This window comes from Dermacentor variabilis, chromosome 10, assembly GCF_050947875.1.
Source record: "Dermacentor variabilis isolate Ectoservices chromosome 10, ASM5094787v1, whole genome shotgun sequence".
In the NCBI taxonomy this organism is placed as follows: domain Eukaryota; kingdom Metazoa; phylum Arthropoda; class Arachnida; order Ixodida; family Ixodidae; genus Dermacentor; species Dermacentor variabilis.
The window spans coordinates 3,318,333-3,345,708 of NC_134577.1; the positions used below are offsets into that span (position 1 = coordinate 3,318,333).

Here is a 27,376-nt window from a genome sequence, read left to right on the forward strand (position 1 = left end):
GCTTGCTCAGACAGCCAATCAGATGCTCTTGTGCCCTCGTCGTGCAAGATGGCGAAAGTGCAAGTTGTCTCGCTGTTTTTGTGTGCGCCTTGTAGGCCTTCTCCCACAGTGTTGCCGTGATGAAGCGGCAGAATTTGCCTTTCGTCGTGAAGCTCGCAATCATAAATCGTGTCGAACGCGGTGAGAAGTAGTATGTCCCCGCAGAGCACAAGATTCCAAGCAGCACTCTCGGCACGATCTTGAAGAATAAGGGGGAGATTAGGGCTAAAGCGTCCAAACTCGCGACCCGGTGCCCGTGGCGCCCGACCCGTATGCACGGCTGCGTACGAGTGGTTAATCTGAAATTGCTTCAGCCGTGCCGACTTCCGCGTGCTCGGTGATGACTGTAAGTTTTGATGAATGCAACGAAGCCGTTGCCAGTGTTGCCGAAGTTTGGAGCGAACTGTCAGAATTTCCGGAAGCTGTTGACGAATCAACGGTGGATGAGTTCGTGAGCGCAAATGATGTGTCGCGACCACGGGAGAGCACGAAAACGAAGACTACATTGCCAACATCGTACCGAGCACAAGTGAAAGTGGGCACAACGAGGAAAGCAACGACGGTCCCACATCCTCCGAAATGATTGGTGCGCTCGCAATAGTCCGGTGCTTCTGCGCGAATGCGGAAAGTTGCGGCCTCAGCTGCTCCGACTCCTTAATGTGAAAAAGTGCGTGCGTCGCAGGCAGCGAAATTGCCAAAGCAGAAGAAAATGCAGGTCTATTTCGTGCAAAACTAAGCTAGTTTAATCAATAAAGTGATCTTATAAATGGTATGTGCTTTTATGACATCCAATTATTTAGCAGGCTTATATCGAATTATGCTCTATATCGAACTGATAGGCGTTTTTTTGCGAGTTCGATATAGCCGGGTTCGACTGTAGCATGTGATCCCATGCCCAATCACAGAAGCGGTTTACTGGTCTGAACACATTGGAGGCCAACTTGCCATGACAAACTGCTGCGCGGCTGGCAGCGAATTTGTGTCACAGCCGTACGATGCAGCTAGGCAAAACAGCAGCACTTTATCAGTATCCAGCAGTGAAAGTTGCTGTTTGATGTGGAGTTGACCAAAATATTAGCTGCTGCCATACGATAGTTTTAAGGGTGTGAAATCGTCTCGCCAACAAATGAGAGAGATAGACGAAAAATTGAATATGGAAGAAATGTTCACGGCCACCATGTCTGCAACATCATGCACGTTATGTTAGAAAAATTTAACGAGGCACAATATAGCGTCCGAAACTTGCAGGAGAAGAGTATGGGGTTTGGCTCAGTGCCCGTGCGATCGCTCATTGCTGGCTGAAAAGCGATGCTGTCCAGCTGCCAAATCTACCTGCATGTAGTGAGGTGGAACGTGTCGAAGATAGACAACAGCACAAGGATGAAACAGCAATACGATCCAGGCTTAAGTGTCAGAAGCTCGACTCTGTGCATGATGAAGTTACCGCAGCTGCTGGTCCATGCCATGCCACTTTCAATGGTGCGGAGAAGTGGCGCTTGAGGACTAAGTTCCGTTTTCGAAAGCCCGAGCAACCCTTTTGACGCAGGGCGGGCACGGATTTCTCGTATTTTGCTGAAATGTAGCAGGATTTAGCAGAATTCGCCTCTCAGCACAGTTCGGGGCAATTGGCACAGTGGTGGCATCACTGTTGGTGCAAGCGTGTCACTTCACATCGAGACAAAAAATGCAGGAACTTTTACACTCCACCTCCATCGGCAAGCATCTCCATCTGCTAGGTCACCCCGCTGGCCACGCTGCAGGGCCTTCCTGAAACTGTCCTCATTGCACGAAGCAGTGCCATCCTGAACAAGATGGGAATCGGGGTACAGCGCTACAGTGCCAAGGCTGAGACTAGAATATCCACCAAGTGATGCCCAGCTGTATTATCACTTGAAACCACAAATTATTGCTGCTTCCTATGGCGCATAAAGCCTTTGCTGTTGCCCATGGCCAACACAATGTTACAAATTCCGAGTTATGAATTAGTAAAATGTCCTATTCAGGGTTACCAATTCAGTGCCGATTGTACTCTAGCCAGCAAGAATGTCAGCTAGCATTTGTTTTGTTTCAGCGGACCTGGTTTGCTCTCAATGTGTGTGCATGTACGCTTAACATGTTCCACGAAGGTGTGTGCAGCAAGAACAGAGTAAAAACCAAAATTAGCTTTTCAGATTCACATTTTGCTTGACACTGCAACACTCAATCTACCATACATGCTGCATCAAGTTTGTGGTATCAAAATTCAGATGGAAGTGCAGGAAAGTTAATGCAAAACTCATAGTTGTGTTTACAATATGCTGGAGTGAAGTTTTCAATTGGATAGCTTAGTAAGCCAATAACTAAATAATGAATTATTAAGGTAATTAGGATATAACTGAAAAACATTTCTTTTTGCTACAAGGGGCCAAGAATAAATGTGAACAATTTGTTCCAATTTTCCCTGATGTGGAGCTGTGTTTGGGCATTACAGGGTTAAATAAGAAATTTTAGATGATGCACCACTGTCCATCTAAAGCATGCTTGTTTAGTCTTTACATGACACAATGCTCCAAAGGCACTGTGCATTTAAAGGTGTGCGACGAGCAGCAGATAGACAAACCAGACCTAACTTGATTGACTGACCAATTAAAAAGCCAACTGAGTGATTGGGTTTAACGTCCTATGAGATTCCGATTCATTTTTACCGCACAAAGTTCTTTAGCGCACACCCAATGCTTGGTACTGGATTGCCATCACACTGAAATGCGCCTACCACATACAGGAGTTGAATAACCAACCTTACAGCACTATACACTATCATATTTACAACACCATCATCATCATCATCATACAGCAACACCAACGTACATCTCCCTCACATGCCAACCATGCACAGAAGGAGGTTGTCATGCCAAGATGAAAAACCAAACCTACTGTTAATCTTTTCTGCCAAAAAACATGCGCTGATGGGAATTGCCATTCTCAAAACGTTCTTATAACTGACGCCTCCCATTTTCAAAATACACTACTGAATTTCCTTTAGTTGTAAGTAGCTTATATTCTTGTTTTTACATAGTACTTATTTGTGTTCCCATGCTCAGCTATTTCTGTATTTTGTATATTTGTTTGCATATCTTGTTTTTACATTTTGCGCGTGCCTGGTCCCCTCTGTAATGCTGTTAAGCCCCCAAGGGTAATAATAAATGAAATGAAATTAGAGACCATGAAACCAAATGGTTACAATATGCAAAAACAGGGTTCATCAGCGTCGGCTGTAGAATGCATTGGCAAAACTTACATTCTCCAGTTCTTCCTTGGTAGGCTCATACTTTTTTTCTGCGAAGTGGGACATTGCTGCACTCCTGAAATCAATAAAGCTGTGCTGTACTAACAGAATATTAAATCACGGAGTGAAAGTGCTCTGAAGTGCACAGAACCATCAACTCAGTCTTGTCAAAACACTGGCCCAGAACAAAGGCATCTCTCTACCAACAATTGTTTATCACTAGTTTCTTTAATACTACCTAACTGCCATATTCTAACTGCCTTTCTGTCTAGACACATAGATCACCTCTTCCAAACTCTCATGGCATGGATTTATTAATAGAAACAACCACCTCATTGACAGAGTTTTAGTGCAAGCAAACAAGGAAGACAAAAAGATGCAGACACTGTGGTTCACTAAGCTCGACAGTTTATCTTCTGGAAAACCACTTATACATAACATGTGTTTATTAATTAAATTACAAAATTCAACTGTGTGGTTCAACGTACCGTAACTGAACAGTGGACTATAAGAGAAGTCATAATAGAAAGCACCGAATAAATTTTGACCACCTGGGTTCTTTTAAATTGCTACCAAAGCACAATGCATGAGCATTTTTCCATTCTGTGAAAAACCAACAAACTGCCTCGCAAATGAAAACGAATGCAAGGGAAGAGAAAAAAGTTGTTCACAGCCACTATCCTTGCAAGACTCTATAATGGCCTCTTGTTCTTGACACTGTCCGTAGGCGCACATTGGCCTCTTTTTGTAGCTTCGAGTAATCCTTTACAAGACTATCTTTAGAGTCACTCTGCGGGTGCGAAAGTGTCATGACCCGGTTGCATGCATGTGCACGGACGGTAGATGGAAAAGGAGAGGGGGGGGGAGGCGTGCCGTCGCGTGAACTTGCCGTGACCCTCCACCAGATTTCCTAATTTTGTACAATTTTTTACAGGTGGGAAATCACACCGAACCTGACAATGAAGTGTATTAGTGCAAGCACTTGGGATAGTTGGTGCGTGAACTTAAAAAGTACGGGTCTTTGGAGGAGTAGAAGTTGCGCATGCGGCAGTTGTTATTGTGCGGCAATGTACTTTTCGAGGTGTTATCAATGCGCATGTCTTGGGAGGAGTTGAAGATGCGCATGCATCAGAGGTTATGTGCGGCAATGTGAATTCCAACAAAGTACAGTTGAAAGTCCAGCACCCATCCGTGTCTAACGCCTTTTCCTTGTGTGCGGGTCTTTTATCTTTCGCTGGTACCCCCATTTCTAGTTCTGACAATGAGACGGCACAGATGGCATGTGCTGTTCACCACAGGCACTGGCCAGGTGCAGAGCAGTGATCGTGTCACATGGTGTATGGTCCTTTCATCTGCCATGCAGACTGGCCTTAGAATAACCCACCAGCCGTAAAGCTGCGATACCCATTCTGTCTTTTGGAAAACAAAAACTGAAAAGCAAAATTTTTTATGCAATAAATAAAAGAGTGCCGCAAAACACAGGTCTGTTATTAAATTGAGAACCTCATTGGTATTCAGCACAACAGAACATTACAAATTCATTAGTTTCAGAGGAAGAAAAAGCACGATTCCATTCAACAAAAATTGTATTGAAAGAAAAAAATCAGTTTCACCACAAGGGCAAAGCAATGAATGTGACGGCAACGTTAGAATATTACACGAAGTGTAAGACTCGTAGGTGTAGTAGTAGTATGAATTTATGTGAACATAGTCTGCCTAAGTAAAAGCGAGCTGTTGTACTTGTACTAGGGACCCTCTTTTTAAATCCTGCAATCTGGCAATTTCATTTATGTTTCTCAATTAAAGCCAACCTCTTTCTTAGCGACTTTACCACCAGTTGTCCGTATCAGGTATGTTTCAAACCTCTTTCCTGGGCCAATCTCACAGATAGTGCCCAGCCACACCAATAACATTACATCATTTTAACGTCTGAGCCATGTTACTGTTTCGCACTTCTCATATTTCAGTCTGAGAATATTTAAGATAAAAGACATGCGCTGTCAGTGTTTTGTTTCATGAAATTTGTTTGTGATCTGCCTTTTGAGTAATATTTTGTCAAGAATGTAAGACTTGTTAAGAGCAGCTTTAGTGATCAAATGTTGTGGCAATATAACCCGCATATACCGCATGCACGGAGTAAGACATATAGGAGGTGAAACTCCTGTCAGCGCGAGCGAGCGCGGGCAACCAGATAAAGTCACAATTGTTGCATGCGCCGACGCTACCATATGCAGTGGCGGCACCATGCGGCGCGTCGTAGAAGCCGCAGCGGGAAAAAAAAAAAAAAGCAGCGCCCGGCAGGTGGCTCGGCGGCTCCGGCAGCTCCAGCCACTCCGCGGTAGAAGTCAGGCGCGCGCGGCCGAACGGGAGCAACACGCTCAACCGGTTGCCCTGACAACCGAAACGGCGATAATTTCTTCCCATGCCGCCAGGTGCCGCCAGCATGAAAATATATCCGCGGGCTTGTGACCTTTACTGGTCGCAGCAAACAGCGGAGTTTCCACTCCTAAATATTTCTTGCTCCGTGACCGCATGTCATGTAGCATAGCATGGCATATATAGCATGTATACATAGCTCAAATATATGAAACCTCACAGCAACACCGATGGCAAAAATTCCCTTGGAGTGTCCATATAGTTGTTATCGCAATAAAAATTATTTTCCAGACCTTCATATGCTAGAACTGAGCCGTAATCAGTGCTGGTATGCTAATTTCGTGTTCCACTTAACGAGAGTGAACTACAGCAAATTTCTGAGCAAGCGCCCCTCTAAAGCAAGTCGAAAATATCATCAAAGTGTGGCAACGACAAAATTTAAGACGGCAATGACAAAATTTTCCCGCAAGAAAAAAGAATGCAGTGGGCATGGATTAAAAATGTTATTCGACATGAACTTTATTAAACCAAACATTTGTTAGTGCTGTTCATCACTCTCAAAACAAGTTGAGTTCAGCTGCAGTGCATGCCTACCGACAGCAGACAGTGAATTGCGGCTTGGCCATGCTCGCATCGCTTCTGACAGCTGCGCAAATATCAGCATGTTTTCATCTTCGTGTGAAAGTAATGCAAGGAGAGGGTTAAGCGGCACCAATAGTAACAAAAGATTGCTGCTTGGGAGCTTTGGCGGTTCATTCTGAAGCGCAGTTTGCTACAGATTCGAAGCGAGCCGGAAAAGGCTTAGCGATGATATCGGCGGTGAACGATCAGCAACGATGAGCTTAGCCGTGACCACTCCTCTGTCACTGAGTGCCCCCGTCGCTGTGCCGCAGGGAGATCCTCTGTACTGTGCGAGAGGCAGATCTCTCCTTTAGCCAGCAAGACCGCTGTTGGCCGGTGGTCCACGAACTCCAAATGGCGTGCAACGAGTTGCGATGTCGCTAACGGGGACGCGCCTTAGAAAAAAATAAAAGGCACGGAAACTTCTTTTTGTGAACTGGATGTGGTAGGCCAATGTTGCCTGGATGCGGTGCGTGATAAGGCTGTGGAGCGGGAAGGAGGGGAGGCTTTCCCGGAATGGCGGGGAAACAAGAAATTAGCAGTGGAGTTAGGGGAAGGGGGGTGCCTGCACAGGGTAGGGGCGCTTGCTCGAAATTTCACGGTATACTGTATATCTTGATTTCTATGTATCTGGTACCTTGCTACATTCTTCTTATGCAATGCTAGCTCCCAAGCATGTGCAGCACCATATTTTTTTGCCTAAAATTTGTAAGCATTAAATTAAAAAAAAAATTTCTGACATTTGAGTTGATATTCTGATTTTTTTTTCTTGATTCAATTCAACGTTCGAATGAAAATCTACAATTTGGTATTTGCACACCACTAGTGTAAAAAATAGAAAAAACCTTTCACTCACGAGATGCAATACTAGTGCACAGTTTCACAAGAGGCACAAGTGAAATGTGCATACACCATGATGAACAAGCACACTGAAATGTAATAGCACGTTTGGCACATTTAAAACACTGCTGTTTACAGTAGTTGTCAATGTGGAAAGGGAGGTGTCTATTGCTTGAGTTGCACAGCCTGGAAATAGCTTCCACAAATCACATTTAGCTTCTGAATGACTAGCAAATGCACCAGCATTCAAGCTGCAACGCAACTTCTTTTCCTTACCTTTCCGACTTGATGAATATCTCAGTTGTATTCTCCTCTTCTGATGAAGATTCTGAGGGTGGATCATTAATCCATTGGTCCAGGTCCAAGCTGAACAGAAAGCACACATGTAGCTTTATGATAGCGTCATTCAATTCTCTTTAATGTTGTGTTGTAAAAAAGTTACAACTATTTTTCATGCTGGCTCTGTAAACTTAAAGAATGCTGAACAGCAAGACAACCTAGTTTCTACATTCATTGGTACTTTTAGACTCTAGGGGCGGTATACTTGGGCGATTATGTTCGGCGATAGTTTCTTTCGTGAGATTTTAAGAGATGTGATGGGGGGGGGGGGGGGGGGCGTCGAAGTACACAGCCGACAGCCGACTCTGGGCACTCCGTGAAGATGAGGCCCCCTGCACAGTGCCCGAGACTTTGTTGGCCGTACCAGTGGACACATCCAAGCGCCAAATTTAGGGAAAGTGAAATCATCTCCGAAAGTGGTTGCCCAAGAACACTGCCTCTAGCTTAGCCACAGGGCAGCCATCTTAATGCATCACCAAATGTACCGGAAGCATATACAGTCAATGTCTCGATTGTTCAGACGCCCTAGGAACGGTTCTTGTTTCTTTTTAAGTTTCGGTTGCTATTTTGCATGTGGTGTGTCCACAAAGCAGGTGTGTCTAGGAGACGTCGCATCGTTGTGTGCGTTTGTGTGGCTTCGTATTTTTGTGTTCAGTGCAACCACCTGTGCTTTTGCATGAGCCAAGTGGTGCAAAGTAACTTGGCTTATTTCCTCTATCACCATGGCAATCTCCGGCAATGGAGAATGCCAACACAGTGACGCTCTTGTCAACTGCATATTTTATTTCGAAATACAGTAGGTGAACATTTTGGCACGTACAGGAGGGGCTATACAGTAAAACCTTGTTAAACTGTACCCGCTTAAACAGTAGTTTCGTTTTAAAAGTAGTAAAGTAAAATCCCCGACTCAGTGGCTATTGAACATACCGTATTTACACGATTGTAAGTCGACTCGAATGTAAGTTGACCCCCCCATATCGCTTGACCGAAAAAAAAAAAAAAAACCCGAGGGCGCATTCGATAACGAAAATTTATTAGTAGCCGACATGGTCACTGGACTACTCGTCTTCACTAGTGCTGCCATCGTCATGTTGCTGCGGTTTCACAGCGCGTCGTGGTCCAACGAAATTTCAAATTTGGCAAACGACCGCACCAGGACATCTTGCAGAACAGCAGCCCACGCCAAATGCACCCCACCACACGCTGCCGTCAGGGAGGCTCTTTAGACAGGTCCGGTTGGCGTAATTTCGCAGTCTTCTGCCGCCAGCCACTCGTTGTACTCACGGCGGAGCAGAACCTTAAAATTAAGGCGAAGGTCCGGGCTTGTTTCATGACCACATCGCACTTCAATGGCAGGGACCGATCACGCATTTCAGCGACGTACGCCGCAAGCTTAGCCTACAGCTCCGGAAAGTGTCCAGACTTCGGCACGTGGGAAATTTCTCACTTGCCGCCACAGGGTGAAAATTTCGCTTCGCTGCAGTCGCCACTCTCGCACCACCCGTTTAGAAACATCGAAATTGCGGCCCGCTGCGCAGTGATTTGTTTCTTCGGCGTAAAGGATGGCAGCCCTCTTGAACGCTGCTGTGAACGAGTGCCGAAAGATTAGTGAGCCTGCAGCACTCATGACGACTGGGGAAGCATAGAAGTAGCACGTAGCCGGCAGTCAAGTGGAGCGTGTCAAAAAGTTGGTCAAACCAATGCCAATGACTTTAAACAGAGAAAGAGAAACCCGCGAACGGTGTCTGCTCTTCCATGAACTACCGATACTCCCCGCAAGCGCCGCCGTTCTAAGGGTGCCGCCGCAAATGGGAATAGCGGCGCTTCCATCAACTATCGACACCCCCCATGAGTGTTGCATGCACTGTAAGACTCTCGAAAATGTTGAAAAACCATTCCGAAAAGCGAACAAACACGCGGGATAGCGAAAAGATACGGGTAGGGCCATAGAGCACACATAAAATTGTAACTACGTTGTAGCTCTCGTTGGCATCGCTTTTCTTTTTGGCGGGGCCATGTTTTGGTTTCGATTGTAAGTCGACCCCCCAACTTCAGACTTTCAAATTTTAAAAAAGGGGTCGACTTACAATCGTGTAAATACGGTAATGTGTTTTGCATCTGCATAAACTGTACCAGCTTGTTGCGTGTAAGTATCGGTTAAAACATAGTGTTTCCACTTTTCGTCGCACAAACACGGCAGTGCGTCGTCTCCATCGGGTGGCCCGGCAGAACAAGCCTCAGAGATCGGAACAACGGCCTCCAAGCGCCCTGTGCGTTTGAACGTGAAAAGCCACATCAACATCATTTCGGCACCGTGCCAGAGAGCATTATGGCGTCGTGCAGTCAAGGACTCCCATCATGCCGAAGCACGGATAACAAAGACGCTGGGTGCTCAGCATAGAAGAAAAATTAGACATCGTTCGTGCTGTATAACATGACACAAAGAAGTCGGCGCTGGCCCGCAACAGGGATCTGCTGTTGACTACGGTGTGTGGCATTTCGAATGCGAAGTAGCTTGGCAGCGCAACTGCAACAGCGAAGAGATGTCGGTTACAAGGTTCGACTAGTCACCATCGTTGCCACTGTTGTTGCCAAAGTGTTGACTAGCGACAGTGATGAGGACGACACGGAAAGCGACAGCATGGGCGATTCAGGCCCGACAATGGTAGAAGCTGCGCGTTACGTCAGCCTCATCAATGCAATCATTGCGACAAGAACAGCACCCCGCAATGAAAAGGTGCCCCGCGACTTCTGCAGCACTACCGCGCGTGTGCAAGGAGAATACGTAACGCCAACAAGGAATCTGCCATGTGAGTGTTTGCCGAGAAGAGGGGGCTGGCTGAAAAGCTGGCACGAGCTTCAATAAGTTTGAGGCCGCTGCCGTTGTGCTAGGCCGCCCTGGCATCAAACGAAGTGCTAGGCGGCCCTGGCATCAAACGAAGACAACACTTTTGTCGCGCGAAGTGAATAAACACTCCATGTTTTTTCCACCTTTCATCGCACTCTCTCTGAGTTCCGTTTTCAACAGGTAAATGGGCGATCTCATGCAAATTCGGTTAAACAGTACAACCGTTTAGTACCAGGGGCAAAGCCAGGGAGGGGGCTTATGGGGCTTCAGCCCCCCCCCCCCCCCCGAAATTTTTTCGTGCTGTCCATGCACCGTCGACCAAAGCAACCCCCGGCACCGGAAATCATTCTGAATTTTGTCAAAAACACCTTTTTCACACTCGAAAAGCCATTTCACCGCGATAACTGCCAACTCGGGCTCAATTTTGAAGCAACGTCCATGCACCGGGAGTCACATAACGCAAGCAGCCCCACAGGAGCACAAAGTTTCAAGGATGTTTTGATGGCGAACGCCCTCGCCGCAGCATCTCGCGGGGGCCGCAAAATCTACACTCTATCATGGAATCTACGGAGCGCGTGGATGTCAATTTCGAAACTTTATGGGTATAAAGTTCTCATAAACTTTTGATGTGAAAGGTGCATTAACATTTCCAAACTTGTGCGTTAGATTTTCAATTGGAGAACTGAAGTTGAAAATTATGTTCCCATAAGTATTTGACGCCAAAGGTTCATTAACTTTTCCAAAGTCGTACATCGGGCCATACAAAGAGACAATCCAAATCAACATACTATCAGACAAGTTGACAAAGCCCGCAGCGAGGCCCGATGAGACGAAGAGTTGTGGTGATTCATTCGTGCCGTCATGTCACTTAAAAAAATATCAACATTTTTTTTTTTCACCTGCGCCAAAGCATCCAGTGAAGACACTAAATCCAGCCAAGGTAACTACGTTCTTATTTATTTTTTTTCTACATTGACATTTAATCGCGAGGACACATTGAGCCTCTGCAATTTTTTTGTTCTCGCTCCCCTACCCGCGGGCTGCCAGAGCCATCCAGAGCGCGTGCGTTTTTCTCGTGTTGCCCCGTCCACCGCGCGGCGCCCTTCGGTGCGCATTCGGTTGTCTCTGGCCGAGTGCATTTTCGCCTGGCAGAGTTTTGGATGCTTTCTAGCTAGCAGACGAGAAAAAGAAACATTGGTTGCTCGCCGCCATCACTGTGGGGACTCGACGGATTGCACCGCATTCGCTTGAGCGCAACCTCTCCAGAAAGTCTTGTCTCGCTGGTGTAGGATACCGAGCAGTATGCGCATGGTTCTTGGTGGACCAAGCGTCTCATGTTTTCTTCGATAATCCTTTAATAGCCACATTAGTTGCCAAAAATAGGCATTTGATTGTAACCAACATACTTCCCTTTGCGTTTTTTTTTCATTGCAGTGCCCCCGCCCCACAAAAGGAAAAAAAAAAGAACGTTGCGGCGCAGTGAATTCTCGCCTGGTGAAAGTTCTATTTTGTTACTTCTTTTGCGGAAATCAATGGGCCATGGGACACTTCAGTTGCCAGATACTCTTACTATATTATTGCGATAGCAATTATATGGACACTCTAGGCGCATTCCTGCCGCCGCCGTCGCCCTCATGTTCCGCATAAAGTCCAAGGGCGATAACATCGTGACCGCGCGCCGCATGCTGTATGTGCGAGTGAAAGCGTGTGGGGGGTGGTGGGGAATGGGTGAACCGACGATGGTGGCTCAGTCTTGTGTGCGCAAGGAAGAAAAGTGAGGCGCAAGCGCGCCGCCTTCCGTCGCGCGCGATGCATCGGGGGGAGTGGATGGAATGGGCGAGGGAAGTAGGATTCCGTGAATCTGTGATTGCGCGACACGTTTATTTGCCTTGTTTGACCCATTATATACCGTGACTTTTTCTTAGATACGTAGATTTATTGGATACATATACATATGTTTAGATATCTTGTTACGAGGTTTTGTGCATACGTGCAGTGAACTTTGTTTCCAGTGGCACTTTTTTGCCCTTTATCAAGATGTACCTTCGCATTTCTAATGTACGAGGGCGAGTGAAATGAAAGTGAGCCTATCCACCCTGCGCAATTATGGTCCTGTTCATTATCTGCAAGGCCTGCGCGTAGCACGCAGGCATCTCTCTTTACAAAAGTGACACACAGGTGTGAGGATTAATGTTCTTTAATGCGCTCATACACTGGGTTGAACATGGTTGCGTAACGTAATGGACGCTCCAGAAGTAGAGCAGCGTGGTGCCGGGAGGTTTTTGACGGCTGAAGGTGTTTCCCAAAAAGAAATTAGTCACCGTATGGCTGCCGTGCACATTGAACATTGTATTTCATTGGCCACTGTGAAGTATTAGAACAAACAGTTCAAAGGAGGACGTGAAAGTTGCTAAGACGATCCCAGACCGGACCAAAGCCATCGTGCAATCACCCCTAACGAAATTGCAAAGGTTGATGAGCTGGTGACACAAGAACGGAGGATAAGCATCGATGAACTGGCAGTGTGTGTGAACATCATTCACTGTTCGGTTCACCGTCACCATTCATGCCTTAATTCATAAACGTCTCGGTTATCGGCTCTTGTGTGCGCAATGGATGCCCAAGATTTTGAACCACCGCCAGAATACGGAGAAGTTCGGCGTTGCCTTTACTCATCTGCTCCGGTATCACAATAAGGGTGACGATTTTTTCTCTGCAATTGTGATCGGAGACGAGCCATCATGCCACTATTACGAGCCTGAAACACGACGGCAAAGCTTACAATGGAAACATTCGAATTCACCACCCCCAAAGAAAGCAAAGGCCGTCATTTCCGCCGGAAAGGTGTTGCTGACTTTTATTTTTCGATCGTCAGGGGCCATTACTGATAGAATTTGCTAAATCTTGAGAGACTATCAATTGTTTCCGATATTGTGAAACGCCGGATCGGCTGCGTGTAGCAGTCAAGAACAAACTACGTGAAAAATTGACGTATGGGGTCTTGTTCTACGCCACTGCCTGTCCCCACGTCGCTGATGTGGTTAATACAAAACTGGCAAAGTTCAAGTGGGAAGCGCTGCAACATCCGCCATACAGCTCAGACCTGTCGCCTTGCGACTTCCACATTTTGGTGCAGCAGAAAAAACAGCTCAAGGGAACTAGATTCGTCTGAGACGATGACGTGACAGTCAGTTGCAGACGTTTTGGAGTAACAACCCAAGCAGCTTTATGAGACAGGAATTACGCGACTCGTTAGTCAATGGCACAAATGTCTAAATGCTCATGGCAGCTACTTTTAAATAAAGTACCCCATTTGTCATATATTCGCATTGGCTCACTATCATTTGACTCGCCCTTGTATATTCTGCAGAACTCCTGCTTTCTATACGTGCTCTCTGTTCCGACAATAACTTCGGTGCAATTACTCACAATACACGACCGGTGACAGTTGCTTCTGCGTAATACATTGGAACAAATGACAGCATCATTGAGATTTTTCACTGGCCGTTGCATATGTACAAGAATGTAAACAAGGATCTTGAATGACAAATTTTCATTAACATATTTGTCCTCAATTTGTTCATTTCATGGCCTTTACATTTTTCATGTCAGCGGCATGCACTGCTTTGCTGGTTTCGAACTGATTTAGTTCTGAAGTTCGTGTGATATTTTCTTTACTTACTAAATATATAAAAAACATGGAAGCATTGACATTACTTTGTTGGGCCCAATTTTTGGCACATACGGGTATAATATTTTATGAAAAAATACATATTTTAGTTGTATTGGCAATGCGCAGCATTCAAGAATTCGTTTGCAGCATCTTTGGCAGTGGCAATGCAGTTATTATTCATGTATTTGATCCCTAGGCAAATTGTTTAAGAGGAAGCTTTAGCTCGGGCCCAATGCCGACGCGGCCTATTCAGGTACATGTAAAACGCAGAAACGCTTTTCTGAGGTAACTCCTAAATCGCTTTTAATGAAATTTGTTGCATTTGAGAGGGTAAGTTAAATTCTAGTGTCTGTTGGAAGCGGAATTTCGATTCAGGGCCCAAACTTTGTTTAAAATATTTTGAAAAATTCGAAACTTCAAAAAAAAATATAGAAGCATGAAGTTTACAAATTAATAGCTCTGCATCAAGAACATATATCGCGGTTCTGTAAACGGCATCCGTTACACCATTCAAAGCGGACAAATTCGATATGTCCATTTGTATTCTACGTGAACTGGTTATGTTATGTACAAGGGTTCTGCAAAAGCCGTATTTCCACAATACTTAACTTTTCAATACTCATATGTAACATCAATTTTGTCCGCTGTAAATGAACTATTATGTGCAATTCACATAATTGTGATATCAATTTTCATTGTGGATTTACAGAGTTGTAAGCTTCATTGTTTCGTTTTCTGAAAATTTTCAATTTTTGCTACTTTTCAATAAAATATTGACCACCTAAATCGAAAATTCGAAACAAAGAATCACTAGAATTTGAGTTTTTCTTTTAAATGCAAGAAACCTCATCAAATTTGGTGCAATGGTTGCCGAGAAAAACGAATTCTCCTTCTACATCTACTTAGATAGGAGCATCCAACCTAATGCTTCCTCTTAGGAGGAGGCCAAGCTGCATTGTGAGCCCCCCCCCCCGAATGAAATTTCTGGCTACGCCGCTGTTTAGTACGTACTTTTTCGGAGCTCCGGCCAACTACGCTTTAACGAGGTTTCACTGTACAAAGTATGAAAATACAATGCGGCACAAGAAATGGCAGTTTGAGATTGCCACGAATAAAACAGAATATTAAGGGTGTGCGAATATTTGAAAAGTTCGAATATTATAAAATATTGTATTTTTAATACTTTATTCAATTCGAAAAATATATATTTGAATCAAATTAAATACATTGCTGACTGTGCGGGAGCAAACACGGTTCTTAGAATTAGTTTCTATCTGATCTATGCTTATTGGGACGATATTGTGCTGAATTTTGTGACGATTTCGTGCTGCTAGCAAAATTTCACCTGTAAAACACCCTTAGCCACTAAGAGTCTAAACTTTGCAGAAATGCCTCCCTATCAGTAGCAAAGGGCATATGATTGGAAACAGCGAGGGTGCACTTTTTGTTTTGATTTTCTGCAGAGCCACCGCAAATTCTGAGCTTACTACTTGACGGCAAGTTCAATGTGTGACATCTGGCACAAGGTGAAATACCTCAGAGTTTGTCAGCAGTTCATGCAGTATAATAAGGCACAGGTTGACGAGGACAGCTAGTAGGAATGACTACCATATTTACTTGCATAATGATCGCACTCGCGTGATGATCACACCCCTGAATTTTGTCGTCAAAATTATTTTTTTTCTTTCCCGTGTAATGATTGCACCCCGAACTTGCCGCAGCGATATGTCGTATGCCAAGTCTAGCTAATGATGATAGTGCTTACCATCTGTCGAATGCTGTCAAATGCTACGCGAACGACTCTTCAAGACATACCAAGCGGTCTGCGCACACCAAACATTCTGAAGCAGATGCCCCATTTTATTCCTTTCATCACTTTCTACACTTCCATGAAAAAAAAAAAGCTACAACCAAACTTGCCCTGGCTTTATTATTTGTATGCTTTATAATGGTTGTGGTCAACAACAACAACAAAAAAAAAGGCACCTTTCGATTATTTTTATCTGCACTTGTGGGCATGCAACAAATTGTGAGGGGCAACGATAGTAGCCACATTTACACTGATACATTAAGAAAGTGTACCCTATTTATACGCCGACGCTTGTAACACAGCTAAGATATTCGCCCATTCTTAGCGGAAACATGCCGTATTAGGATAGTGATGAAGACAAATGCCGCAGTTTCCGCAGCATACTCGCCATGTGTTTCTATGTCACTGGCAGCTAAGCACGCCCATCTCTGTTTCTGTCCCCTCAAAGTGGACATGGCTACATTATTGCTGCAGACTTGCAGATATTAACAATATTATTCATTACTGATAATTAACAATATTATTCATTACTGATACGGAAGAAACTGTTTCAATGCACTTAATGTACTCACGAAAAAAAAAAAATCGTGTTCGGCAGGCTCAGCTTGCTCCGCCCACCACCACTTTTGTTTTGGTGTCCCGCGCTGTTACAGCTGCAGCCAGCTGTTTGTTGACCTGTTGTCATCCCGCAGCAAATGTGGGATGCAAAAAAAAAAAATTTCTTTTCACGGGAAATTTAACCTACGTAATGATCGCACCCCTGAATTTGCAGCAATATTTTTGACAAAAAAGTGCTATCATTATGCGAGCAGGCACGGTAAATTTTCCAAGTTATCATGAGCCAAATACACAATTTTTTAATATAACGGCTAACTGGTCTAGTTTTTTATTATTGACAATGCAATTGCAATGTTCCAACATAACAAATTAACCCAACTGGCTAATAAATGCATGTGTATATCAATAGTTGATATTCAAAGCTAAGTATTCGTATTTGAAAATTTAGGTATTCGCACACCACTACAACACACACACACACACACACACACTCATTCACTCGGGCAGATGCTGTTCTAGAGCGTTAATAAAACCAGAGCACTGGAACATGGCCCCTGGAAGGCAATTCCAGTCGGAAACGGTCTGCGGGAAAAAACAGTGTTTGAATGTTTCAGTTCTTGCAGAAATTGGCTTGAGCAAATGCCTTCCTGTGTGGCGTGTTCGTCTAGATGATAGCTGTTTAAATATTGTGGGATGCAATATGAATAGTAGACGAGTTAAATTTTCCTGAATACTTGAAGTAATGGGATGTGACTGGTTTTTATTAGTGTCGTGGTGAATCTAACTTGCTGTATTTGTTAGAAATGAACCTAATCACTTCCCTTAGCACCATCTCATGCTGGTAAATGTTCTTCTTTATGAACAGGTACCACAAGACTGATGCACACTCTAATTTTGATATAACGAATGTTATGAATGCAAGAAGATTAAGCTTACTTGGAGCATCACTATGCTTCCGTCTCAGAAAGCACAGCTTGGAAAATGATGAGGAACAAATGTCTGAAATATGGGCAGTCCATGTTAAATTGTTTGTTAATGTAACCCCTAATTATTGATGATGTGAGACCTCTATAATAGAATGATTTTAGCAGGCCAGAAGTGAAAGGAGAAACCTGCTTTTTACACAATATTCACAAGATGGCAGTTTTATGCAGGTTAAGTTGCATGTTCCATTTAACGCACCATTGATGAACAGCTAATAGCAAATTTTGTAAGATATTATGAGTATTCTGTTCGTTCATGCTCTTTAAAATATGCAGTCACCTGTGCAAAGCCTGACAAAAGACATTTTTGGAAATGGCAGCTGGAAAATCATTAACATAGATTAGAAAGAGCAGTGGGCTTAAGACGCTTCCTTGGGAACCTATGTAGTGTGTCCTGTGTTTTAAGGAAGCATTAATCCAATTAACAAGTTCAGTGGGCACGCCAATACTTTCCTGTTTATAAACAAGTTTACTGTGGCTGTATCAAATGCCTTCGGAAATCTAAAATAAGTACAGTCAAGCCTCACTATACCGAACAAATTTACATCGAATTATTCTGTATATTGAACAATTTCTGAACACGATATAGCTACAATGAATATATATAGCAAAAATTACGCTGACATCGAACAAAAATAGCAGCAACTCCCGATATATTGAACGAAAAGTGGCGCAGAAGTGCCCCCCAAGTTGGCTTTCCCTCGCGGCAGCGGGGAAACCCGACGGCGCGACTCCATCCAACCACTCTCTTTACTGTGACCACGCTCCGTCAGGCGAGTCGTCAACACCCCCTTACAAAAAATGATAATGGCCTGCCGGCACCGCTTGCTCAGACAGCCAATCAGAGGCTCTTGTGCCTTTGTTGTGCAAGATGGCACAAGTGCGAGTTGTCTCGCTGCTTTTCTGATTCATTGTGTTTGCAACTTGTGGGCCTTCTCCCGCAGTGTTGCTGTGACGAAGTGGCAGAATTTGCTTTTCGCCGTGAAGCTCAAAATCATGAATCGGGTCGAATGTGGTGAGAAGTCGGATGACCCCGCAGTGTGCAAGATTCCGAGAAGCACTCTCAGCATGATCTTGAAGAATAAGGGGGAGATTAAGGCTAAAGCAGACAAACTCACAACCCAGTACCTGTCGCGCCTGACATGTACGCACGGCCGTGCACAAGCGGTTCATCCGAAATTGCTTCCGCGTGCCCATTGATGACTGTAAACTCTGACGAGTACGACAAACCGTTGCTGGTGTTGCCGAAGTTTGGAGTGAGCTGTCAGAATTTCTGGAAGCCGTGACAAGTCAATGGTCCTCGTGTTTGTGAGTGCAGATGATAGTGTCACGGAGACCATAGGAGTACCCGAAAACGAAGACTACATTGCCGACATCGTACCGAGCACAAGTGAAAGTGGGCATAATGAGGAAAGCAACGATGGTCCTTTGCCCACTTACTCCAAGACGATTGGTGCACTCGCATTAGTCCGGTGCTTCTGCACGAATGTGGAAGGTTGCGGCCTCAGCTCTCCGACTCTTTAGACAATGTCGAGAAGTGCGTGCATTGCAGGCACAGAAATTGCCCAAGCAGAAGAAAATACAGGACTACTTAATGCGAAACTAAGCTAGTTTCATTAATAAAGTGATTTTATAAATGGCATGTGCTTTTATGACTTCCAATTCTTTAGCAGGCTTATATCGAATTATGGACCATATTGAACTGATAGGCATTTTTTTGCAAGTTCAATACAGCTGGGTTCGACTATACAAAAATCTGCCCCGATTTATCATGCACAACTGCTATATCATTAACTGTCGTAACTGTGTCACAGTGGACATTTCTTTCTCGAAGCCAAAGTTCAATACAGCTGGGTTCGACTGTACAAAAATCTGCCCCGATTTATCATGCACAACTGCTATATCATTAACTGTCGTAACTGTGTCACACTGTACATTTCTTTCTCAAAGCCCTGTTACACAGGTGATAAAATGTTACTTTCAGCAAGATAACCAGGAGCTATGTGTTCAAGCAACTCGCAACAAGAGGAAGTGATTGAAATTGGCCGATAATTAGAAATGGTTAACTTGCCCCCCTTTTTATGAATTGGCACCATGCAGGCATCCTCCAGTCCTCCATAGGCATTTGAAAGCCCATTGGGACCAGCGGATTTCTTATCTTCGAGTTTATGCAGCATAGACAGAACACTGCTCACAGAAATAGTTGGTACATCAACATGACCTACAACTGGAGTTCTAGCTGTGGTCGCCCACTCCATAAGGAGCACGCTTTGAAAATACAAGTTAAAATGCAGAAACACCTCTGCAGGAGTAGTCTAAGTAGGCGAATGCATTGTGCCACTTGCTAATCTCCACACAACCCGGTGTCATTACAAATGTTACGTAACTTGATTAGGCCAGTACAAACAACAGCACTGTGGCAAGTAAGTAATGCAGGTGGCAGCACAAAGTGCGCTGATGATGTTCCAATCATGATAAGCCATTATCGCTCCTTAGCGCCTTATCCATCCGCGTCGAACCATTATGAACCATGACCAAACATACTCAGGTGGCGGCTTCGCACGGCACTGCCGCCTGGGCTGCACCTTGAAAGTGGTCTGCGATGCCAACAAAGAGTGCTGACTGCTGATAGCTTCCGTACGCTGTGTCCTTCCTGCTTACTTAAAAAGACATGCGGGCCCGCATCTTGAAAGCAATCTGTGAAAGTGGCTGATTGCAGTGTGTGCTGAGAGCTCCGTGAGCTCTGTGTTCTCGCTGCTTCATTAGTGTTGAAGCAAGAGGCAGCACAAAGCTGAATTGCTTGCTGCTGTGGGCGCTATCTTGAAAGCGGTCATCTTACGGGATGCATGTATGGAGTGACAGTTTTCTCGTTGGGTAAGCATAGAAATGCCTATGCATTTAAAACCTTGAACTATGATCATGGAGTGGGTTGCGTTATTATTTTGAATTTTGGTCAACTGATCAGTCTTGCAAGCTTTTTGGGGGATCACTTCTGACACATTTGGGAAGTGCTGTGTTAAAATAATGGGACTTTGATCACTTTAACTTTGAGAAATGTTCCTCTTTTAGTACTTGGAACTGTTGAAGGCAGGGTATCTTTTTCGTCTTTTATCACTTTGCATTTCATTTGAATACTCTTGCGACTTATCCAAGGATTGTGAAGACTACAATATTTACTCGATTCTAATGCGCTCTCGATTGTAACTTTGTCGTAACCTCCCCCCAAAGGAAAAAAGAACCGCCCTCGATCGTAATGTGACCTGTTTGGCGTGACCTAATAAAATAAAAGTCTTTTAGAGTACTGCACACCTCATTATTTCATACAGAAACACAACTTGCTCTCATTTTAAAAACAACGATTTACTCACAACGCACTAAAGTTGCAATAAATAAGGAAAGTTGCAGTTTCTCCCGAAAGGCGAAGCATCGATCGCAATAGCAAATTAGTATACACCTAGATGAAAAGTAAGGATAGTAGCTTTATTGGCCGTGTACACTTTTAAACATTGACTTACTAACTAAATTAACAACTCCTTGCTTGTTAATTTAGTTAGTAAGTGCGGCGGCTGTGCCTATGCAGCAGCCACCGGAGTAGAATGCCTCTCCTGTTTGCACCAGTTCTGCACGCAAGTTTCGGGAACTCCAAATGTTCGTGATGGGGGGGGGGGGGGGGGGGGGCCAATTTCCACCCGTCTCTGCACACGTCATCACTTTCCTTTTAATTGTGGCATCGTGATGAACCCTCGGCGTGTCTTTGCAGTCGGCACTTCCATGCTGATAGAGCAAACGCAGAAAACGGGAAGACGTACGGTGGACTAACCTAAGCACACATACCGTATTTACACGATTGTAAGTCGACCACTTTTTTTTAATTTGAAAATCTGAAGTGGGGGGCCGACTTATAATCGAAACCAAAACATGGCACCGCCAAAAAAGTGAGACCAATGGGAGCTACAACGTAGTTACAATTTTATGTTTGCTTTGTCGCCCTACCCTTAGCTTTTCACTATCCCGCATGTTTGTTCGGTTTTCAAAAGGGTTTTTCAACATTTTTGAGAGTTTTACAGTGCATACAACACTCATGAAGGGGTGTCGATAGTTGATGGAAGCGCCGCTGTTCCATTCGCTGCGGCACCCTCAGAACGGCGGCGCTCGCAGGGAGTATCGGTAGTTCATGGAAGAGCAGGCACTGCTCATGGGTCACGGGTTTTTCTTTCCCTGTTGCGCTTAGCTTTCTCTATAGTATGACCAAAGGCTTTGGTTTGACGCATTCGACTTGACTGCCGGCTACGTGCTACTTCCATGCTTCCTCAGTCGTCATGAGTGCTCCAGGCCCACTAATCATTCGGCGCTCGTTAACAGCAGCGTTCAAGAGGGCTGCCATCCTTTACGACAAAGAAACAAATCACTGCGCAGCGGGCCGCAAGTGCGATGTTTCTGAACGGGTGGTGCGAGAGTTTCACCTGTGATGGCAAGTGAGGAATTTCCTCCGTGCCGAACTCTGGACGCTTTCCGGAGCTCTAGGCTAAGCTTGCGGCGTACGTCGCTGAAATGCGCGATCGGTCTCTGCCAGTGAAGTGCAACATGGTCATGAAACAAGCCTGGATCTTCGCCTTTTAAGGACCTGCTCCGCCGTAAGTACGAGCGGCTGGCAGCAGAAGACCACAAAATTATGCCAACCGGACCTGTCAAAAGAGCCCCCCTGACGGCTGCGTGTGGTTGGGCGTATATACATTGGGTGTATACATTGTGGTTGGGTTGTATATACATTTTCACATACGACTACAGTAATCCCTTTTTGCGAAACCCGTCGTTACAAACAGTCCGTGATGCCGTGATGATCGACCTTTGACAATCACAACAACGACATCATGCTTGCACACAGAACACTATTCGGTTGGCACCTTAAACAAGTTCCAGCAAATCGCTGCAGAGGGCGAACCTATCGAAATGAATGAAGAAAAACTTGGAGGAAGCTTAAAGGGACTGACAACTGGCCAGAATGTGTTGCGAGACCCTGATAGAAATGAAATGACCATGATTTATAGAGATAGAATCCAGCACCCTGTTCGCGATTGAAGTAGGCATTATAATTTTGAATTGGCAAAGAAAAGTCTTAAAAGTCGGTAAGTGGCGACGCCTGGCAGTAAAATCTTGGTACTTCTTATGCAGTCTATGAGATTACTGTACGTAAGTTGGCTGGTATTAAGTGCAACATAATTATTTCTTAGAATTGAAGTTGCTATATAATAATATACACTTGCGCTTTATTCTACGCTTCGGAAATCAAAAGCGCACACATGGCTACGGCAACATGCAGAACTGCGTATCACGTGTAAAAGCGTCGTTTCGTTTTCGATCCAATTGGTTTCATTTTCACTGGTTAAATACCAAAGCAGTTGGACAGGAAACAAAGAAAGCACATAGCTATTATTGCATGAATACTTTACCACTTTGGAAAACATGAATCGCAGCAACGTCGACTTGACAGACAAAATAATACTTTCTAACAGTTACAGTCACACTTGTCGTTTGCAAAAGGATGGTTAGGTGGGCTAGTTGGTAATGCATATCAATAAAAGTTAGAGCGCTAAAAAGCGCGTGTGGTGCGTGTTTCTTTCTCTACGTCTTTTGTGTTTTCAGTGCTCTAAGTTTTTATTAATTTGTTGTCTGCCTTCAACTTATGCCGGCATATAATCGCATCGCGCTCACGTATCACCGATTTCAGCATGCTTCCAGTAAACAACATCCTCTAACAGTAGTCCCATTTACTGAGAGACAAATCTGAGTACAATTTCATGAATAAAATACCAACCAACCAACCATGAGGATCGTGTTCCGTTTGAAAGGCAGTTCCAGTTAAGCGATTTCTGTTTAGAGAGATTCCACTGTATATCTAGGGCAAGCTTCCCACAGTATGCCGCCTGACACCCCTGCCAACTAGGCTTAACCAGCACAGTCTCCTCAGGAGTTGTCGGCGGAAGTTGCGGTGAAATGCTATGCAGTAGCCCTATGCAACTTGGAAAGAAGAGGAGCCACCTCGCCAACGAAAGTGAGGGCACATCCCAGTTGTATGCTTCAATTTCCAGACACATGCAGCTGCTTGGTGTACATGTTTTGTAGGTTCAAAGCCTTTGAAAAATGTTTTGGTTATAGCCCCATATCACTTATAGTGTGGAAATTCGAGACTCTGGCGAATTTCGTTACAAGTGGTCTATGCTGTATCTCAAATGAAATTATATTTATGTCATAACAATGGCTCACTACGGTTATTCTTAGATGACAAAGTAAAGGAAATCAAAAACATTATACAGTAAACTCTCAGTTGTACGAACGCCGGTTTATCGAATATTTCAGAATAACGAACTTTTTAAAAATCCCCGGCAGTTTTCTTATAGATTCTATGCAAAAATGTTTCACTTAAACGAATTTTGGAACAGTCAATATCTCAGTTTAACGAACTCATTCAGAGGACCAAGCCTTGCACTGCAGGTGACCACCGATACCCACCCTCACCAAACCGCCGCTCCAGCGGCAATGTAACATCGCTGGCGCTACAGCGCCCCTGGGGCAAAGCGGCGGCGCGGAAAACAAACGGCAACGAGGCATGGCCTCCGAGATCACCCGCACAAAACGAGCAACCGTGTTATATCGCAGGCCATGAACAAAGTAACATCGCTGGTGCTTACAGCACCGCCAGAGCAAAGCGGTGATCTGTCACACCACAAACCACGTGGTGTGTGTTTTTTTTGCCGACCGGCTAGTCCGTGGCATGGTCGTCATCTCTTTCTTTCCAGTCTCGTCGGTTCTGCGTGTGCACACAAACAACCTACGTGGTGTGTTTTTCATTGATATGTACAAATTCCATTTCACACATTTCTAACACTATGGATGCCATGTCTTTTGCTCCATGAATTGCACTTCAAACTTTTGACTCTCTATGCCATGTCTTATGTTGGTCTAGTGAATATTCAGTTTAGTGAACTTTCAGTTATGTGAACTATTTCTTTCGGTCCCTTGAAGTTCACTCAAGTGAGAGTTCACTGTATAGCCTCTGTGCCACTAGTATGACACAAAGGTGCACACAGCATCAATCAAGTCCACTGTTTCTGCAATAATGTGCCAGTACATCATATTCCTGTGGTGCCTCTGTTCTGTGCTGCGAAAATCTTAATGCACCCAATTCAACCCCACACAACTTCGGAGACTTACCCTTCGGGGAGAGGCACTTTCTTCTGTGCTTTGGGCGCCACTGGATTGAGCTCACCAGCAAATAGGGCTTGCAGCTCATCACCCACTCTCTCGCCACGTGCGTGCATCTTGCTCACTTGTTTCACCAAGTTCAGGGCACAGCAGGCCTGAAAGAGCCAACAAGCAATGCTGAGGCTCCCAGCATAAGCGAGCACTAGCCTTGGCCGAGCTGGCACCAACCCAACCTTCAATTTTCACAATTGCTTTGCAAAATTGTACCAAAAATAGGCAAGTGGCTTAGCAAGAACAGTCATGCACGCCTGGCACTCCCATTTCATTTTAAGAAGTTAATGTGCAAGGGAAGATAATGTGTGCAGTTCAGAAAGAATAGAGCACTCAAACATTTCCTCTTTCCCCTCCAAGCTGGCCTTACACAAGCTTACGGGCGAGCTTGATGTCCAAGCTTTCATCAGAGGAACAGCTTTGCCTTAGTGCGTGCTACCAGTGAACCAAACTCCAGATATTCCAGCTCCACTGTTACGTGCCAACAATAATTAATGAGATAGCAATCGAAGCTAAAATTAATGCTTCCCGAGGTCGTCGCATTGCAGCACCAAGCAAAGCTGGTTTTTAAACCAGATAGAGTGAAGCACTTGTAGAGAGTGCGCAGTGTTCTGCTTACAATAAAACAGGCTCAGCACCTTTAGGAAAAAGAAAACCTTTATTTAGAAAAAATTCAAGAGTAACCAAAATTGCTAAGTTCTTTATGCACACTTATGAGTGAGCAACAGTATGTCTGACTTATGCTGACATTATGGCAACTTTGAGGTTCATGGCACACTCCACCCAGGCAGAAGATAACAAACAAGTTTGAAAAGAAGCAGAGTGAGGGGAGGGGGCTCAGATCAACTGGCCAATAACTGCTGTTTACAATAGCTGAGCAAACAGTGACCCTTGGATACCAGTGCCAGTGGCTGGCTAACCCTGAAACGCCAGCCAAGCAATGCATGATGGAAAAGGATGGAGGGTGCACCCACTCGCTCCTGCACCTCCAGGTGTCCGCTCTGCACAAACAGGGGCAGCCGCTCGGACAGCAGCTGGCTGCAGTCGGGTTCCTCCTGGGCAGCTAGCAGGCGGGCCCAGAGCTTGAGGGCATTGTGCACATAAGCGCTCTGGATGTGCGGGGGAAGCTGGCTCGCCCGGGGACGCAGCAGGGCCTCCAGGGTCGACTGCGGCTCCAGCAGCAGCCTGGATCAAAGACAACGCATGTCCGTCTACTGCTGCAACATCTGACAAGCCACTCTGCCTGTCCAAGCAGTACAGAACAGATTGACATGTCAAATGTTCAGCGATCACAATGCTGCCAAACCTGTATTTCTCAAAAGAGGAGGAACAACCCCACTGTTGAGATCAGTGAGTGTGGACAGGTAAGGGCTGTGTTACTGCAATGCTGGTTTGAACAACTGTGAAGAGCAAAAGCACATTTTGTCTCTCACTGTGGCAAATATCAGTAGAGTAACTGAAGTGTCGTTTGCATGAGTTGTGAAAGTTACAGGAAGGGCAAATCCTTAACATCAAAGTATTGACAGCTCAACAGGGTTAAGGCAATGTGGGTCTGGAAGTTCTGACCTTTCTTGTTGTATTTTTTCTTCAGTTTAATTTGTTTGCATCCAGTGCACTGTACACATGACTTCCTGTATTATATATCTGCAGTTCTCCCAAATTAATGTTAATTTTTGGGAGTCTGTTGCGTTTCTTTCTTCTCCGCTCACTGTGGTTTGGCACAATTGACACGTACTTATTTATCGTCTTCTGGGGGACTGCATTTCACCTGCTAGCAGCTTAAAGTTATCACTTAGCGCAAGACGCGCCTGCATGACTGCAACTTATTGGAATGTTATTGATGGTTCTATTTGTTGTCTTTTGTCACTGAAGCTTGTGCGATCTGATAGTATGCGCAATTTAAATTGTGTAGTACTTTCTGGAAGGCATGCAGGCACCAGCGATTAATCTAGAAACTTCAATGACTCATCTATAAAAGCTGTCGCGCTTGACCGGCAGATAAGATTTTCTATAATCGCCGACTGTGTTCGCCACTATCATTGTACTTTGGGTGTAGCCTGTTTCTCTGGGCACAGGTACACCCAATGAAGAGTTAGTTTTGCCATTCACAGTTTTGCTACTGTGTTATTATGACTACCACATGAAACTACTGAGTACCAACAGACCCTGCTGGTGCTTCCACTGTGAATTAAAGTGTATTTGAAATCATGAAATAATGCATTGGTTTGACAGGGCCAAATAGAGAATGTGAATCCCTCTTAATGTTTGTAATTAACCCTTTAAGGACGAGACATAAATACAGAGAAAATATGTTCTATCTAAATGTGCAAAACACATCAAGGATAAGCATAATCAACTAAAAGTAAAAATATTTTGCAGAAATTTTTTCAGCAATAGGAAGAAACCCCAGGCAGGCAACTGGAAGTGGGCTTCACCCCAAGCCACGTAAGGCTTCGTTTTCAAATTGTATAGAGAGCTCTCATCATATCTCATCCGTAGGTACACATTTCTTTTGCTTTGCATCACATGTGGGGCACCATTGTAGCTGGATATCTTGCATCGGTAGTCTCCTCCGACCTTGCTGTCAAAAGACAGTGAGTTGCATGCCAAGCTTCTTCCTCGTCCAGTGTCCCTGCTCTAAACTAACAAATGACACTTGCCGCCTGTCATTTAGTGTTGGCCGAATACATTTAGCCAGAAACTTCGTACTCAATACTGAAACTCAGCAAGAAAAACAAATTTGGCTGAATAAACGTACACTCGCCAACTG

General features: G+C 44.6%; 1 protein-coding gene across 6 annotated transcripts in view; it reads right to left on the reverse strand.

The window, feature by feature from the left end:
- g (adaptor-related protein complex 3, delta 1 subunit-like garnet) overlaps window positions 1–27,376 on the reverse strand; it is a 285,419-nt gene that overhangs the window by 150,761 nt on the left and 107,282 nt on the right. For all 6 annotated transcript variants that reach the window (XM_075671312.1, XM_075671311.1, XM_075671310.1 and 3 more), the window contains exons 16-19: window positions 25,581–25,791; window positions 24,565–24,710; window positions 7,418–7,507; window positions 3,317–3,380 (exon numbers count right to left, since the gene is read on the reverse strand). In XM_075671312.1, coding sequence (XP_075527427.1) covers window positions 3,317–3,380; window positions 7,418–7,507; window positions 24,565–24,710; window positions 25,581–25,791 — 511 coding nt within the window. The remainder of the gene's footprint in view (window positions 1–3,316; window positions 3,381–7,417; window positions 7,508–24,564; window positions 24,711–25,580; window positions 25,792–27,376) is intronic.